Genomic DNA, 13741 nt, shown 5'->3' on the forward strand with positions numbered 1-13741 from the left:
GTACATCGTAAATGTCGCCATTTTTTACACATTACTAAATCACCATTCACGGCGTTATTTACAGCATGTTTTGAAATCTAAATTTAGGATATTTACTCGGAGAAATGATTTTCAAAAATAGCATATTAGTGATCACGGGTATCTGTCTTTTATGAAATCACCAATGATCATTCCAAAACGTCTCCGATAACCCTAGAATCGTTTAGAATGTTTTGGGAAAAACGAAAACACAAACGCCGAAGTGAACTTTCCGCCATATTGGATAGTGTTTACAAAATCACGTTTCAGGTACACCGGTTATGAGACGCCTGTAACATCACATATATTTCAAACTTATCTGCGATACCTACATCCTTGAATTCCTCATACATTTTAGAATCAAATGACCAGTGGTCTTTGTCACCAATACGAAGTGGCTAGATGAAATCAAGCAAAATAAGTAAGGTGTGAAAACGAACGCTGTGCTCGAAAAACTGGACATGGTTGAAATGTAAACAAAGCAAAATACAGATTTTACACAGTGTAGCATATTCTCCTATTTTGAGCTATCCATTCGTATATTCGTTCAAGATATTGACTCAACATTTTCAGAATATGCATGGGAAGAGAATCGTAGGAAGAATTAGGGAATTTTAAATAGATACATTGCAATGATTTGATATTTTCAACAGAAGTTGTCAAAGTTACCGTCCTGGTTGACACCATGACTGACGCAAAATCACGCACAACGACAACGGTATTTATCGGAATTTCTGACTATTTCCGTTTGATTCAATGAAAATTATGACAACAAATAACAGTACATAGATTATCAGAATGTTTCTCATTACTTACATGTCACATTTATGTTTATACGATCCCTGAATCAACGAAAGTCCCCTCGTACAATCCCGCGTACTGTTGAAAGTGTACACGCCATTTTGTAAAAGTGGGTCACAGGTTGTGATGTCATAGGTCAACATTGTTGTACATATTTGGTTATTTCTTTGAGGTGAAGGTCCTTGAATGAGAATGCACACGATCACTGTATCATGCTGTTTACAGTTTCAGTAATGGTGTATATTTTGCATGTCTTTTATACATTTTTTCACACAATTAATTTCACTTTGGATATTTGTCAATGTTCAAAATGAAATCATACGTACATATAGGCCACAACATGTATGAACAAACCTTTGATGATCTCGTTTGTTTGAACATTGTTTACATAACAATGTGATGGGTTTATAGTGTCGACTACGATATTTCTTTGCTTTGGACAAGTGTTACAAGATGAAGTGTAAATGTAACTTCCGCATGTATACGTATGTCTTAGGATGTGTAATAAGTCAATATTATAAGTTCATATAACCAACGTCCATGAATAGCCGTTTCATTTTATTTTATAACTAAAACTGAATATATTACTTTAACAAAATGGATAATATTTTTCGGTAAAATATATGTACACAATGTACTTTCGTCTAATTGTTTCATACATTGGCTAGATCACGCATTTGAGAATATTCACGGGAAGAGTATCATTGCACTAATTATGGAATTTCAAATATATACATTATAATGATGTGGTAAATTCTGTCCTGTGTGACGCCATGACTGACGCTAAATCACGCACAACGACGACGGTAGTTATCTGCATTCTGACAAATTCTCTTCGTTACATTGGAAAACATGGTAAACCAATAACAGTACACAGATTGTCAGAATGTTTCTGATTACTTACGTGACTCATTTATGTACATACGATCCCTCAATCAACGGAAACCCTAATCTGGAAATCCTGTGTACTGTTGTCAGTGAACACACCATTTTGTAAAAGTCGGTCAGTATGGAAGTAAACATTGTTGTACATATTTGGTAATTTCTTTGAGGTGTGAACTTTTAACTCGGCATCCATGTTCTTTGTTTTGCCATCGCCTGATAATCCACAAATATGACGGAAACCTTTTTGTGTAGGGTCACATTATTTATGGGTAGTAAGCAATACATAGGATGACGTCACTTATGACAGAGGTGTTATGTATTAATGCGCTGCTGCGATCATGAGAATTGGACAAAATGCATCGATTCGATGCAAAAAAGGTGCGATTTTAGGGTGTGTAAGAAACAGATTACTGCACTCGAGCCTGTCAGATACCATTGATCTTACAACTTGTTGTTACAAAGCGTATCTAACTCGCTTTCGTTCATTAGATACGTTTTGAAACAATAAGATCAATGGTATCTGACAGACACTCGTGTAGTAATCTCTATTTATCAAGCCTAATTGAAAGGGTGTTTCTTGGGTTAATAAACAAGCCCACCCTTGCTTGACTGGCGGTCAAAGTCCTAAGGCATGGATCATGGACCACCCTCTGCAAAGAAGCCAAAGAGGGTCACGAAGCCGGCTGTCCCATCTTCTTTTTCTGTTTTCAAACCATCTCTTACCTGCACCAAACCAGCACTGTGGCAGAAGATGATGTCTCAGACAGCTTCCTCACAGACGTCCCCGCCATACCGGTCCAACAGTTTGTCCCCAGTGTGTCTGTGTCCACGGCATCATTAGAGCAACCAGTTGCCTCAGACATCAGCTATCAGTACATATCATACTCTGTTCCTTCAAGTTATTTTCCTGCCATCCTCCAGCTCACCTCTTCGTCTCAGAAAAAGTCACTTCTACATTGACCATGAAGGACTCGACACGCCTCAGAGTGATTGTCCTATTCGTCCTCTTATTCTCAATTGGATCAACATAGCCGGATAGCTCTTGCACTTCTGCCGAGGATTGCCATTCTTCGTCAAGGAATCGCCATTCCCAGGATCGATGCTCTAAGGATCACTCCTCTATGGATCGACATTCCAAGGATTGACGTTCCATTTCAACAGGTCGCCACACACAGGATTTATACTCTCGCGATCGACATCTGGAGGATCAACTTTCTCACGATCGATGGTCTGACACTGACGCTACTGAGTTGTCCCACACCACTCCTGCTCGGGATGACGAAAGCCACCCTTTGGAGCATGAATCTTATACAGATTTGCCTGGTCATTTTTATCTTGGTATTGCTCCCCATCTACAGGCTATGCAGATCGACGTCGTCGCTGGGTTCGTTCCCCCTCTTGCGACTCCTACCCTCAGCGACAAGACTTTCATCCTTTATCTTGGGATCATGGGTGCACATGCAATGACGCAAGTAATTATAGCCGCACACGCAAGCCACACCCTTCTAAAAAGAGGGTGATAACGTTCAAAATAAGCAGAAAAAGTCTCCACTTGCATCTGTAAGGTTAAATATAACTAAATTTCGAAATTAAACATCAATCCAAACTTTAAAAAAATGGACATCAACATCGAAAGTAGTAGGCCTCGAAAGTAGTAGTTCCATAACGGCATGCAAGGTAAGACTTTTGAAAAACTTTGGTAACTATAGATTCAAGATGTTGTGTGGAAGCAAGCCCACTGTTATCTTAGCGAGGTGGCAAAAAATGGCATAAAAAATACTGAATTCATGACGAAACACGTAGTCAAAGCTCCACAAAAGCTCCACAAAAGCTCCACACATTAATAACATTAATAATGTGACTAACTGTATAATGTAATACTAACTGTATTGCAGAAAGACAATGTGGTGTTTCAGTGGACCTCCGCTGACTCCAAAATCTGCATCTGGGCAGTAGAAGAGGGATTGATGTCACCACAATTCGTTCTTTCCCAGTGCGACCTCTGTGAAGTGCTGGTTGCGAAGACTATTTTCTTTCGTGGCCAAGGGCATGGTCATCAAGGACATCAAATCCTGTGGGAGCTGTGTCATTCTCCGCTGCCAGGGAGACTGGCGAGTCTGCCAAGCCCGGTGACTCATCCTCCAAGTGACTTTCATCAGCTACGGGACGACTGGAAACTTAGCCCAGTCTTATCCATTGTAGAGACTCCCGTAAACAGTGTTAGCAAGTCCAAGACGACTCACAAAATGGCTCCAGTACATTTGGGCTCTATTTGACACCAGACAGGGCATGATGTTTGTTCCTCCGGACAGGTGGTCGAAGATACACCCTCTCCTGACATTGCAACTCATTTACGCCAATAAAAAGCTGCCCAGTCTTTTGACATCGGCGCAAGCCCTCAATCAGAGAGGTCAACTTCAACTCCAACCAATCTGGTGCTTCTTCAGGCCCTACCTCCAGAGAGACAGTTGACAGGTCCTGGTCTCCCTGCTGATCTCTCTCTGTCCGCATCTTCAGTAGTGGTTTGCACCAGAGTCTCTTTGTAGCCATTTATCCCGAACCAACACCACTTCATCGACGCATCAACCTTGGGCTGGGGAGTGCACTTCCACGATCTATAGGCGCTGGTCCATCGAAGACAAGCGACTCCAAATCAACAACCAAGGTCATTCTGGTGGTGTCAATTGGGCAGAGCTCCTTTGTGCATCACATCTCATGATCTAGTAGGAAACATAGTCGCATTTATGACATCCATGAAGATCCGGTCAGACTAGGTCTTCAGCAACCAATGCTTGCTGTAAAAGGCCACTATGCTTGCAACTAACAGGACAGGTACGCTGACTTTGTTGATACATGTCATCGTTTCCCAATTGCATGGATCCATGCTCAAGATGTCAATCACTGGATTGTCTGGTCCAAACTGAATTATTTACAGACTGTCGTCATAGATCTCGATTATTGCTGAGTGCAACGTTAAACAAAAAACAAAGAAACTTTTTACAGCAAGCATGGGCTGCTGAAGACCTATTCTACCCCGGGTCCAATTCACAAATGAAATCTGAATAAAGAATACCAGTATATTGCTGGAGCTTATAATATACATGACTAGTCAGTCTGGTTGACAAGCAGTTATGTGAAGATGTGACAAGCACTGTGCAATGGTATTAGCCACACAACTACTTGGAAGTACTTCCTTTTTCACCTTGACCTCACACAGGAAATGCACTGAGGAGAAATGCAGGAAAAGTTTTTAAAAAATTAAATTTTGTCTTCACATTGTGCATCTCACCGTTAAAGTGGTATGTTGCTATGATGAAACCTTTTATGGCAACTGAATACTCATATTGTCCTTCATGGGATGATGGCTTCCTACGTCTTTTCACACTCAAGAGCAGGTTGGTTGTGTTGAGTCTGTCACCATACATTGGCTTGCAATAGATGTCATCTTTTCTCCACCTCATTTCCAGTCTTTTGTTTTCATCTTTGTATGCCTGCATATGTAAGATACAAAAATTATAATCTGATACCTTCTGTAGCACAGGTGTATCAAATGGCAAAAAAAACATGTATACTCTGTACTACCATTAACTTATATTACCTTTGAAATACCCATGGTTGTGGGAAAATAATTTGTTTTAACAATTACAAACCAAATCTGGGGTCGAAAAATCCTCTCATCCGCTCGTATTGACGAGTGGTAGATTGTGAAGGGAGAGAAAGAACTGAACAAGCGCTCATCCTACCAGGCGAGTATATATTTCAATTGAATCGATTCATCTCGAATACAATTCAATAAAATACAATATTTTCTTGATCAAAATGCACACCCAAGCATTATGCGCATCCCCATCTACACATCTTCCCGAGGCAAGTGAGTTAAAACTGAGTATAAAAGTCCAGTTTCCACCTTTGCCGAACTAGGCTGGTATGATGGAGTTACATTTTGGCTGGACTAACGAGTCTATGCATAGTCCAATCAAAATCGCGCAACGAAATCGAAATCCGGTTCGTAAAGTGTCATGCAGATTTCGGTCGACTGCAGAATTTGCAAAGCATGTACACCGCTAACTCGTTGTCAACAGATATTTTCTAAATCTTTTCATGCTTTTAATCAAGGTGCTCACGTGATTTGATGCACTTTGCGATGTAAGACTCGTTTTATCACAATATAGATCTTGATTATCACCACCGTTTTGTTTGAAGCAAATGCAAGTGATACAAGAGGTTGAGTCTGATTGGTCAATAGGAGAGACATAGAAAGGACATAACTCGTAATAGCCACTGGTGGCGCTACGATCGAGCCCAGGAATTCCAGCCTAGTTCGGCAAGGGTGGAAACTGGACTTTTAAAGTCAGTTATCTCTTTTGCCTCGGGAAGATGCATCTACATTGCTCTAGGTGATTCAGTATTTTGGAAAAATGTATTCGAGTATTATTTACAGAAAAAAATTACGTCGTATCCCTTCAGCGAATTCATGCAGGTAATATCACACTTGGTCAATACAAATTAGAAATTTGAGATAAAACATCACTAGACAGTATTATATACCATTTAAATTGTATTTTCTGTTCTGCTGGGCATTGTTTTATGTACAAAGAAGATGAGCGTATTTTCTCGTAAACAAAGCCGGAAACAGCTATCAACTGTACACACTTTTTCTCTCACATATTCTGTTAAAAATTACTCAATAATAAAACTTAAAAGAATTGTGATGCAATTATCGGAAGAATTGTATCTGAAACTATTATTTTATCAGGAATGATATATTCCAATATCGTTTTATTTTAGTTGCAGCTTTACTATATATTTTTAGAATAATATTACCCAGAAGCGAAAAAACACTTTTGAACAGCTGATCGCTATTGCTAGATATTTTTTGCGTATGGAACAATTTGACCAGTCACCCTTCGAGGATCCCGCCCTTCCGATCGAGAAAGCTTTATGTTGACATATTATAGTCAAACTACAACTAATATGACTTTCAACGAGTCAAAGTATGACATAAATGATACAAAAGTCCATTCTCTGTAACTAATGTTATATTTGGGATACCACTTTCTTAGTAAAGCACAGATTCTAGTACTTTTTTGGGTTAAGTCCCGTTCGGTACAACTGGTAGTCTAGATCACGTACTTTGAGTACCCCCTTGACAAGTGTAAATTGACACGGCTCCCATGGCCGAAAGCTATGAATACACAATGCCACAGTGGTCAGTGGTCAGTGGTCAAATGTAACTAATGTTATATTTGGGATAACACTTGTGTATTCATAGTCCATTCTCTATCAAACAAAGTTCGTTTCAAGGCGTTAATAGCGGTAACCTGATCATGATTGCTGTAAATAACGGGGAGTTATGCAATCTAGTGATCACTTCAAAAACGATTTTGGCAAAATAATGTGAACAAAAGTGAATGAAACTTTGAAATAAGTCCAGATATACAATGAACAATTTCATAATCAGACAGTGTTATTACATAAGTAATTTGCATCCTTCAGTACAGATTTCTTTAAATGTCAATACTGTGAACATGAACAAGGTATGCACATTGTCATGCAAAATCACTGAATATATTTGTGAATTTTTACTTTATTAAGGTTAATTGCAGAAAATGGTAATAATAACCAAGAATATGATACTTTATAAAACGGATAAGGGCAAGGGAAATTTTGCAAGACTAGTAAAAGATAATATCTACTTGCCCTGCAGGACAAGTTCGGTTTGGAATTTTTTCGAGCCCTGCAAGATATCGGATATAAAGCCTGCCATAAGGCGGATGTTTGTTTAAGATATTTACATTTTAATTCATAAAGCAAAACATTAATTACTGAAGTTGGAATGACCGACTAAGTAGGAAAAATAACATCAAAACTCTCAGGAAAAACAAAGCAAAAGATAAATATATATATGCTGTGACAGCATAAAAAGCAAACCAAGGTGGAAAGTGGGGATGATGGAAGGAAAGATTCATAAAAAGAAATTGCTGTTCTTCCTGTCTGTTTGGAGATATCTTAATGAATAGCTTGTGAGAGTTGTTTGGAAGTAGGTATCCAAACCCAAGTCACAAGGAAACCTTACAGCCAATAAAGTAAAGCGCATCACTGCTTGATGTGCCAATGATGGAATAGTGCTATGTGTCTAATAAGGAATGACTAATGAAAAGACACTTCACATAAAAAGAGTTTATATAGCATTGAGTTAATGCCTAATACCGGTAATACCTTTGAATTATAAAATACCCAAGGTCATGTGGAGTTCATTTGTGGGGAAAATGACACAACCAATACATTGGTGAAAAGACCCATAAGACAGCTTATAAAAAAATTCATTTAGGTATAAATTGAGCCAAATCACCTCAAATATTCTGAAGAATGTTAACTACCAAGATGAAGTCACTTTGATTTTTTTCTATTCCGGATCAAATGCCTTGAAAGATTGGTTGAATAGCATGCAAGCAAAAGTTGATGAACATGTTATGAGCCTTCCACTTGCAAATTGAGACCATGTAATCTATTCTGTATCTGAATTGATCAGGCACTCTGGATAATGCCTGATCAGGGTGTGACAAAGAGATACTGCCTTTGTTTTTACAAATTCTTTGTATCTTGAAATAAGTTTTATGCGTTATGATATTGGTTATCACTTTCAACAGTATCTTTTTTAAAAAATATCTTATTTAAAAAGAAATAACATATTGTCCTATAGAAAGAGCAAACAAGCTAAGTGTTTGTTTGTTAGTTCTGCAATTAAATGATAATGCATCAAATAAATAATTGGTTGGAATAATTATCAAGTACTTGAGCAGACGAAAGTCCCGTGGAGGATGGTGGCGACACTTAACTGATGGTGAGGCCTGCCGCACACCTTGATCAGCCCCAAACATTTTTTCTAAGGACCATGTGGGTTTGGGTAAAGCTATACATCTAATCCAAGCGATACGTAATGGATATCGTGAGTGAAAATAGCACGAACCCGGAAGTAAATCTGACAAATCCGCAATGTGCGCCTTCTGATTGGCTCAAACTGACGCATGCGCCAATTTTGATTGACAGACTCGATCGGTCTATTGTCAAGGTACAAAACGGGTGGTTACAGAACTTCCTCGTTCATACAGTTGTGTGGGACCTGTTGCTATGAAGACCAGGGACATCTTTGTTCCAGTTTCTAACTCTCGAACATTATCCGATTCTCAAACTGACCTCATTACCTCAGGAATGGAGATAGAGAATGACTGGATGACCAGTTGCAAACTATATGAAGAAACCTCATCTTGATCCTACTGACAATAGTCACTGGTCTGCCTAACATGCTGCTATGATGCCGAACACCTACCAACCTCCAGCTGATACGTCACTGCTTCCCTTGTTTTATGAAAATGCTCATTCATCAGCCATGATCCAACATTCCATGAGAGTCATTAAAAGATCAGTTACATTTCAGAATCAAGGACAAACACCAATTCTATGCATGGATCAACCATTTTTTGCAATTGCTAAACAAATCCAGTCGTGTAAGCCAGTTGACTTTGGTGAGGACAAGTTTGTTGTGATGATGGACTGTCGGAGCACCTTTAGAATACAGTACCACAACTTCTCGTGAGGACGATCTCTGCTGTTAGTCACATGTCTCAAAGACAAGCAACCAGTTTTTGTAAGAATCCGTCGGACGTGAACCGCAACCTTCGGATTGTTAGCCCTACAGCTAACCGACTGAGCTACGTCCACACTGTGAAACAAAGTGCAAATTTACCTAGTCATGCCTATGACATTAAGGAACTGAACGAAAAGGGTCGAATAGGTGACAGACACTTACGAAGGTTACGGGTAGGCATGTTGTCTCGTGACTTTAGTCTACGGACACTTACAAATGATCCCGATGCCATTTGGCACACTCATCCCATGACGTATTCTACAAGATACCGAGTGGTGAGGAATGAGCAGATATGGCGCGAACTCAAAACAGCTCCAGGCGTCAGACGTCGAACTCGAGGGTACGCATGAATGATATGGTATTTAATAAACCGTTGGGTGATTTTGGTGACAGAAAAGTGTGGTAGGGAACACTGTAAGGATGATGTGGATAATAGTAAGGGACGAGGGAGGCATGAGCATGGCTAGTGACGACTCAACGGTTAGTTCGCTTTTGAATCAGTACTGAAAATATGTAGCGGGTGAAGGTGACTTGTGCTATTGTTCCAGGACAGTTTCCAGTAGCCAAAATAGTCGACACAAATCCATTTCACCCTTTTTACTCGGCGTTTTTGTGTGAAGAATATTAGGAGCCTCTATAGAATCTATAACAGCCACTAAACAAGTACCAAACCCTAACGATCGTAAAGGGGTGATTGATCGTAAAGGGGATCCAAGGGCTTAGGACAGAGTTCGGGTAATCTAATAGCCACTAAACGAGAACCTAACCCTAATGATCGTAAAGGGGAGCCAAGGGCTAAGCATAGAGTTCAGGGTTACCTACCCTAACACTGGCGACATTTAGATGTGTTCAGCGATATCACTAATAAACTGCATTCCTGTGCGCCGCTGGAGGCTATATTTAGCAAACAAATAAATTTTCAACACCGCTGGGCGTATTCAATGACATTGCGTGAAGAGATGATAGATCACTGGGAGGAGTATATATATGCACACTCAATGACCCCTGACATCACAGGGCATTGTTTCGCGGTGTGACTGGCAACAAATTACTACAAATTTCATCATAGGGTATTGTCACGTGTTTGAAAAGTTTGTGGTACTGTATTCTAAAGGTAGGCCGGACTGTTTTCACATTGAAATGGTCGTCCTTAAAGGGGCACTGATCTAACGGACTGGTTGTTGCCTTTGTTATTGTTTTTCCCCCGTGAGTACCCGGATGATACGCAACGCAACTGAGCATGACGAGAGACTGGGGTACCGTCTGCAAGGACAGCTAAATAAACTTGGAGGCTGGAGGCAATATTTGTTTTACTCATTTTTGAACACTGATTGGTTAACTGTGATCTATAAAGATTTCGACAAAGGGCGCATGTGAATTAATTTCTTCAGCCTAAACAAACAGACAAAAAGAACAAGGGAGCTCATCGGATGTCGTCATTTGGAAATACCCCAGATGGTTATAGTTTAATACTGAAAAAAGTATCTATGCAGTGAAAGCAATTTCGGCTTGCGTCGATAATACGATTACTACTCCCTTGTTGTCATCCACGTTTTCTCGTATAATAACCCTACACTTGTGTATTTGTCGTCATTCACTTGATGCTCAGTTAATGAATTTATTACAGGTACAATTAGTGGTAGCACCACTTAGATTACCTGACAAAGGTTCCCATTTGGCATTTATTGTGTCTGGGGTAATTATTCAATCTAAATCCAGGTTTGAAGTGAGGTGAAATGTGTGTTATGTAATATGCACGTGGCAGCCCAGCAAGAGATGAATGATCAGTTGATTTACTTATTTTTGTAAATCAACGGATCGTTCCTAGTCATCAAAGGATTAACAGAAAATACGTTGATTGATTAATCACTGTTATCTTGCGCAGTGGATATGTCAAGAGTGAGTGTTTACATGTCTAGGTTTACTAAAACAAAGGGAATACACTCATATCATGGCGCGAAGTGCCGATGTATAAACAACATACTTTGTTCAAAGGGTTAACTCATAATACGTTGATTGATTGATCATTGTTATCTATCACTCAATGGAATTTTTAGGAATCGTGGACGTTATGAAAATACTTGTCACGTGGGCTTTCTCAGCCGACCATTGAGACTTGTCACCTATGTAAAACACCTGAAACAATCCAAGCGATCAGTTGAGAAACGAACACGGGTTATAATATCCAGAAACGATATATATCTTTTAAAATATTTGATTGTTACTGAGACACGTGACATCGAATAAGTTTCTTTGTACAGCTGCAGACGAGTGGGATATTGTTCCTTTGTGTGGATATTCACGTATACATTCCTCGAACAAGGAAGCTGCCTAAAACTTATACGCATAAATTTGGTAGGTTGTAATTATGATATCTGCATTTTTTTCCTTCATTTGAACCGATTCGTTCTTGTTTCTCTACGTCTTGGTTGGGAAATTCTTCAATGCGCGATAGACGTTGTTGTCACAGGTCTTTTCCTTTGTAAGCGTGTATATATTACCGTCAATTTGTAAAATGTGATTCTCTCAGGCAATTTATAAAATGTGTAAATATTTCAGTCATTTTGGCTAAAAAATCTGTCCAGATTGATCAAGACGTTCAAAAGGGCCTACAAACATCACAACAGATTATTATGTAGGATTAAAAGCCAAACAACTTAGAAATGTACTTTTCAATGTAACACTTTCAGTCTCTTGGTGATGCCATTAAACATCAAAACTGAATATTTAGACGTTTAATATATTTGTTACACATTTGACAGTAAAAAAATATACACACTATAAAAAAAGCATATGCTCAGTTGAAATATATACTTTGTGTTGCAAGTCAAAATAGTGTAAACGAAAATCGCAAAATTACCAAGCAAGTGACTTATCAAAACTTCGTCACCATTACCGATGCTACTCACAAAGATACCTACATTTCCTTATTATCTCGAAAACTGTATTTTATTTTGTTGATCAATGTGACCATACGCCCTTATTACTACCCATAAAAGTGACTAATGCGCTTACGAATGACGCAGCAGAGGTCGCGAACTAGTCTAGATTCTGCTATACATCCGGGTACTCACTGGGAAAAAACAATAACAAAGGCAACAACCAGTCCCGGGGAATTGCGTTAGATCAGTGCCCCTTTAAGAGTACTAGGTGACTTTCTAGCAAACAGTGGATGGACCACTTCACAAGTTGATGCTGAGATTACAACTTCTGGGAAGGCAATGCTAAGGGCATCACATGCAACACAGACACGCTTGGCTCATCAGGTGACAGCATGTGCACTGTATTGCATGAAAAGAAATGATTGAAAAGAAATGCTTTTCTCAATCATGTTGGCAGCAGACAAGATGATATCATCAATCAATTTGAGTTCAATATTTGGTCTTCAGACATTGCTCAAACAAGTTTCAGAATTGTATTTTGGGCAAGAAATGACAGACAAATAGCCTAGATCTAGTAAGCAATGACAGAACTGAAAGTGCATCATCGTATTTGATTTATATTTTCGTGTGAATCAGAAACGTAACACCGCCCGCGTGTCTTTTCGAAGGTTGTATTTGAGCAGGTGATTATGGTGGGTTTTTTTTAAAATATTCCCTGACAAGAGTCCATTTTGTTCATCATTTTCGGATAAATATTTCTCTCTTCTAATATAAACGAGCAAACGTAAAATGAGATGCGATCACGTGCACGCTATAACGGGGAGTTGGCGATACTTTGGTCCTCGGCGACAACTGGTCGCAAGCCAGTAGGACTGGATGTTTTGTTATTCTCTAATTACTACTGAAACGCACCTTAAAAACTCCACGAATCCCATCAATGGTTTCAAGTGCTCTGTCGATGTTATGCACATGAGCTGGAAAATCAACACAAACAAGTCGTTCTTTGGAAAGAATGCGAACTGCCAATCTGTTCTCAAACGGATATTCATACTGTACTGCCTTCAGGTTCTCCGGTGATGAGTGGTCGGCCATTACGCTGACAAGGAGTTCTGTCTACCACAAAGAAGACTCAGTGCTGCATCAATTCACGCTGAAGATAGAAATACAGAAAGACACAAGTACATCTGAAATTGGCGCCTCCGATGCGGACATTCTCCAGACCTTGGTTGAATTAATCGTCAACAGATCCAAACGGCTACATGATAAAACGGCAACAGCATATTTGATCAAAACGGATAAAGAAAATTTGCTTTCATTTCAAAGGACATGCTTAAGGACAATAATCATTTTATTTAGATGTACATCTAAAGGAATACAATTTTACCGCAGAAAGGAATTTACTCATGAATAAACATGAATAAATCAGAGTTCTAGATAAGCTGCGAATGGGTAAAAATCTCAAAACCGACAAATTTTCTGATTATCAACTGTCAAAAATAAATGTGTC

General features: G+C 39.2%; 1 protein-coding gene across 1 annotated transcript in view; it reads right to left on the reverse strand.

The window, feature by feature from the left end:
- Positions 1–13446, reverse strand: part of LOC139472992 (general transcription factor 3C polypeptide 5-like) — a 125297-nt gene extending 111851 nt beyond the window's left edge. The window contains exons 1-2 of the mRNA XM_071255490.1: positions 13147–13446; positions 4994–5195 (exon numbers count right to left, since the gene is read on the reverse strand). Coding sequence (XP_071111591.1) covers positions 4994–5195; positions 13147–13326 — 382 coding nt within the window. The 5' untranslated portion in view covers positions 13327–13446. The remainder of the gene's footprint in view (positions 1–4993; positions 5196–13146) is intronic.
- Positions 13447–13741: the final 295 nt, after the last annotated feature.

The sequence above is a fragment of the Haliotis cracherodii genome, unplaced genomic scaffold (assembly GCF_022045235.1).
Source record: "Haliotis cracherodii isolate W230 unplaced genomic scaffold, xgHalCrac1.p SCAF_26, whole genome shotgun sequence".
NCBI classification, from domain to species: Eukaryota; Metazoa; Mollusca; class Gastropoda; order Lepetellida; family Haliotidae; genus Haliotis; species Haliotis cracherodii.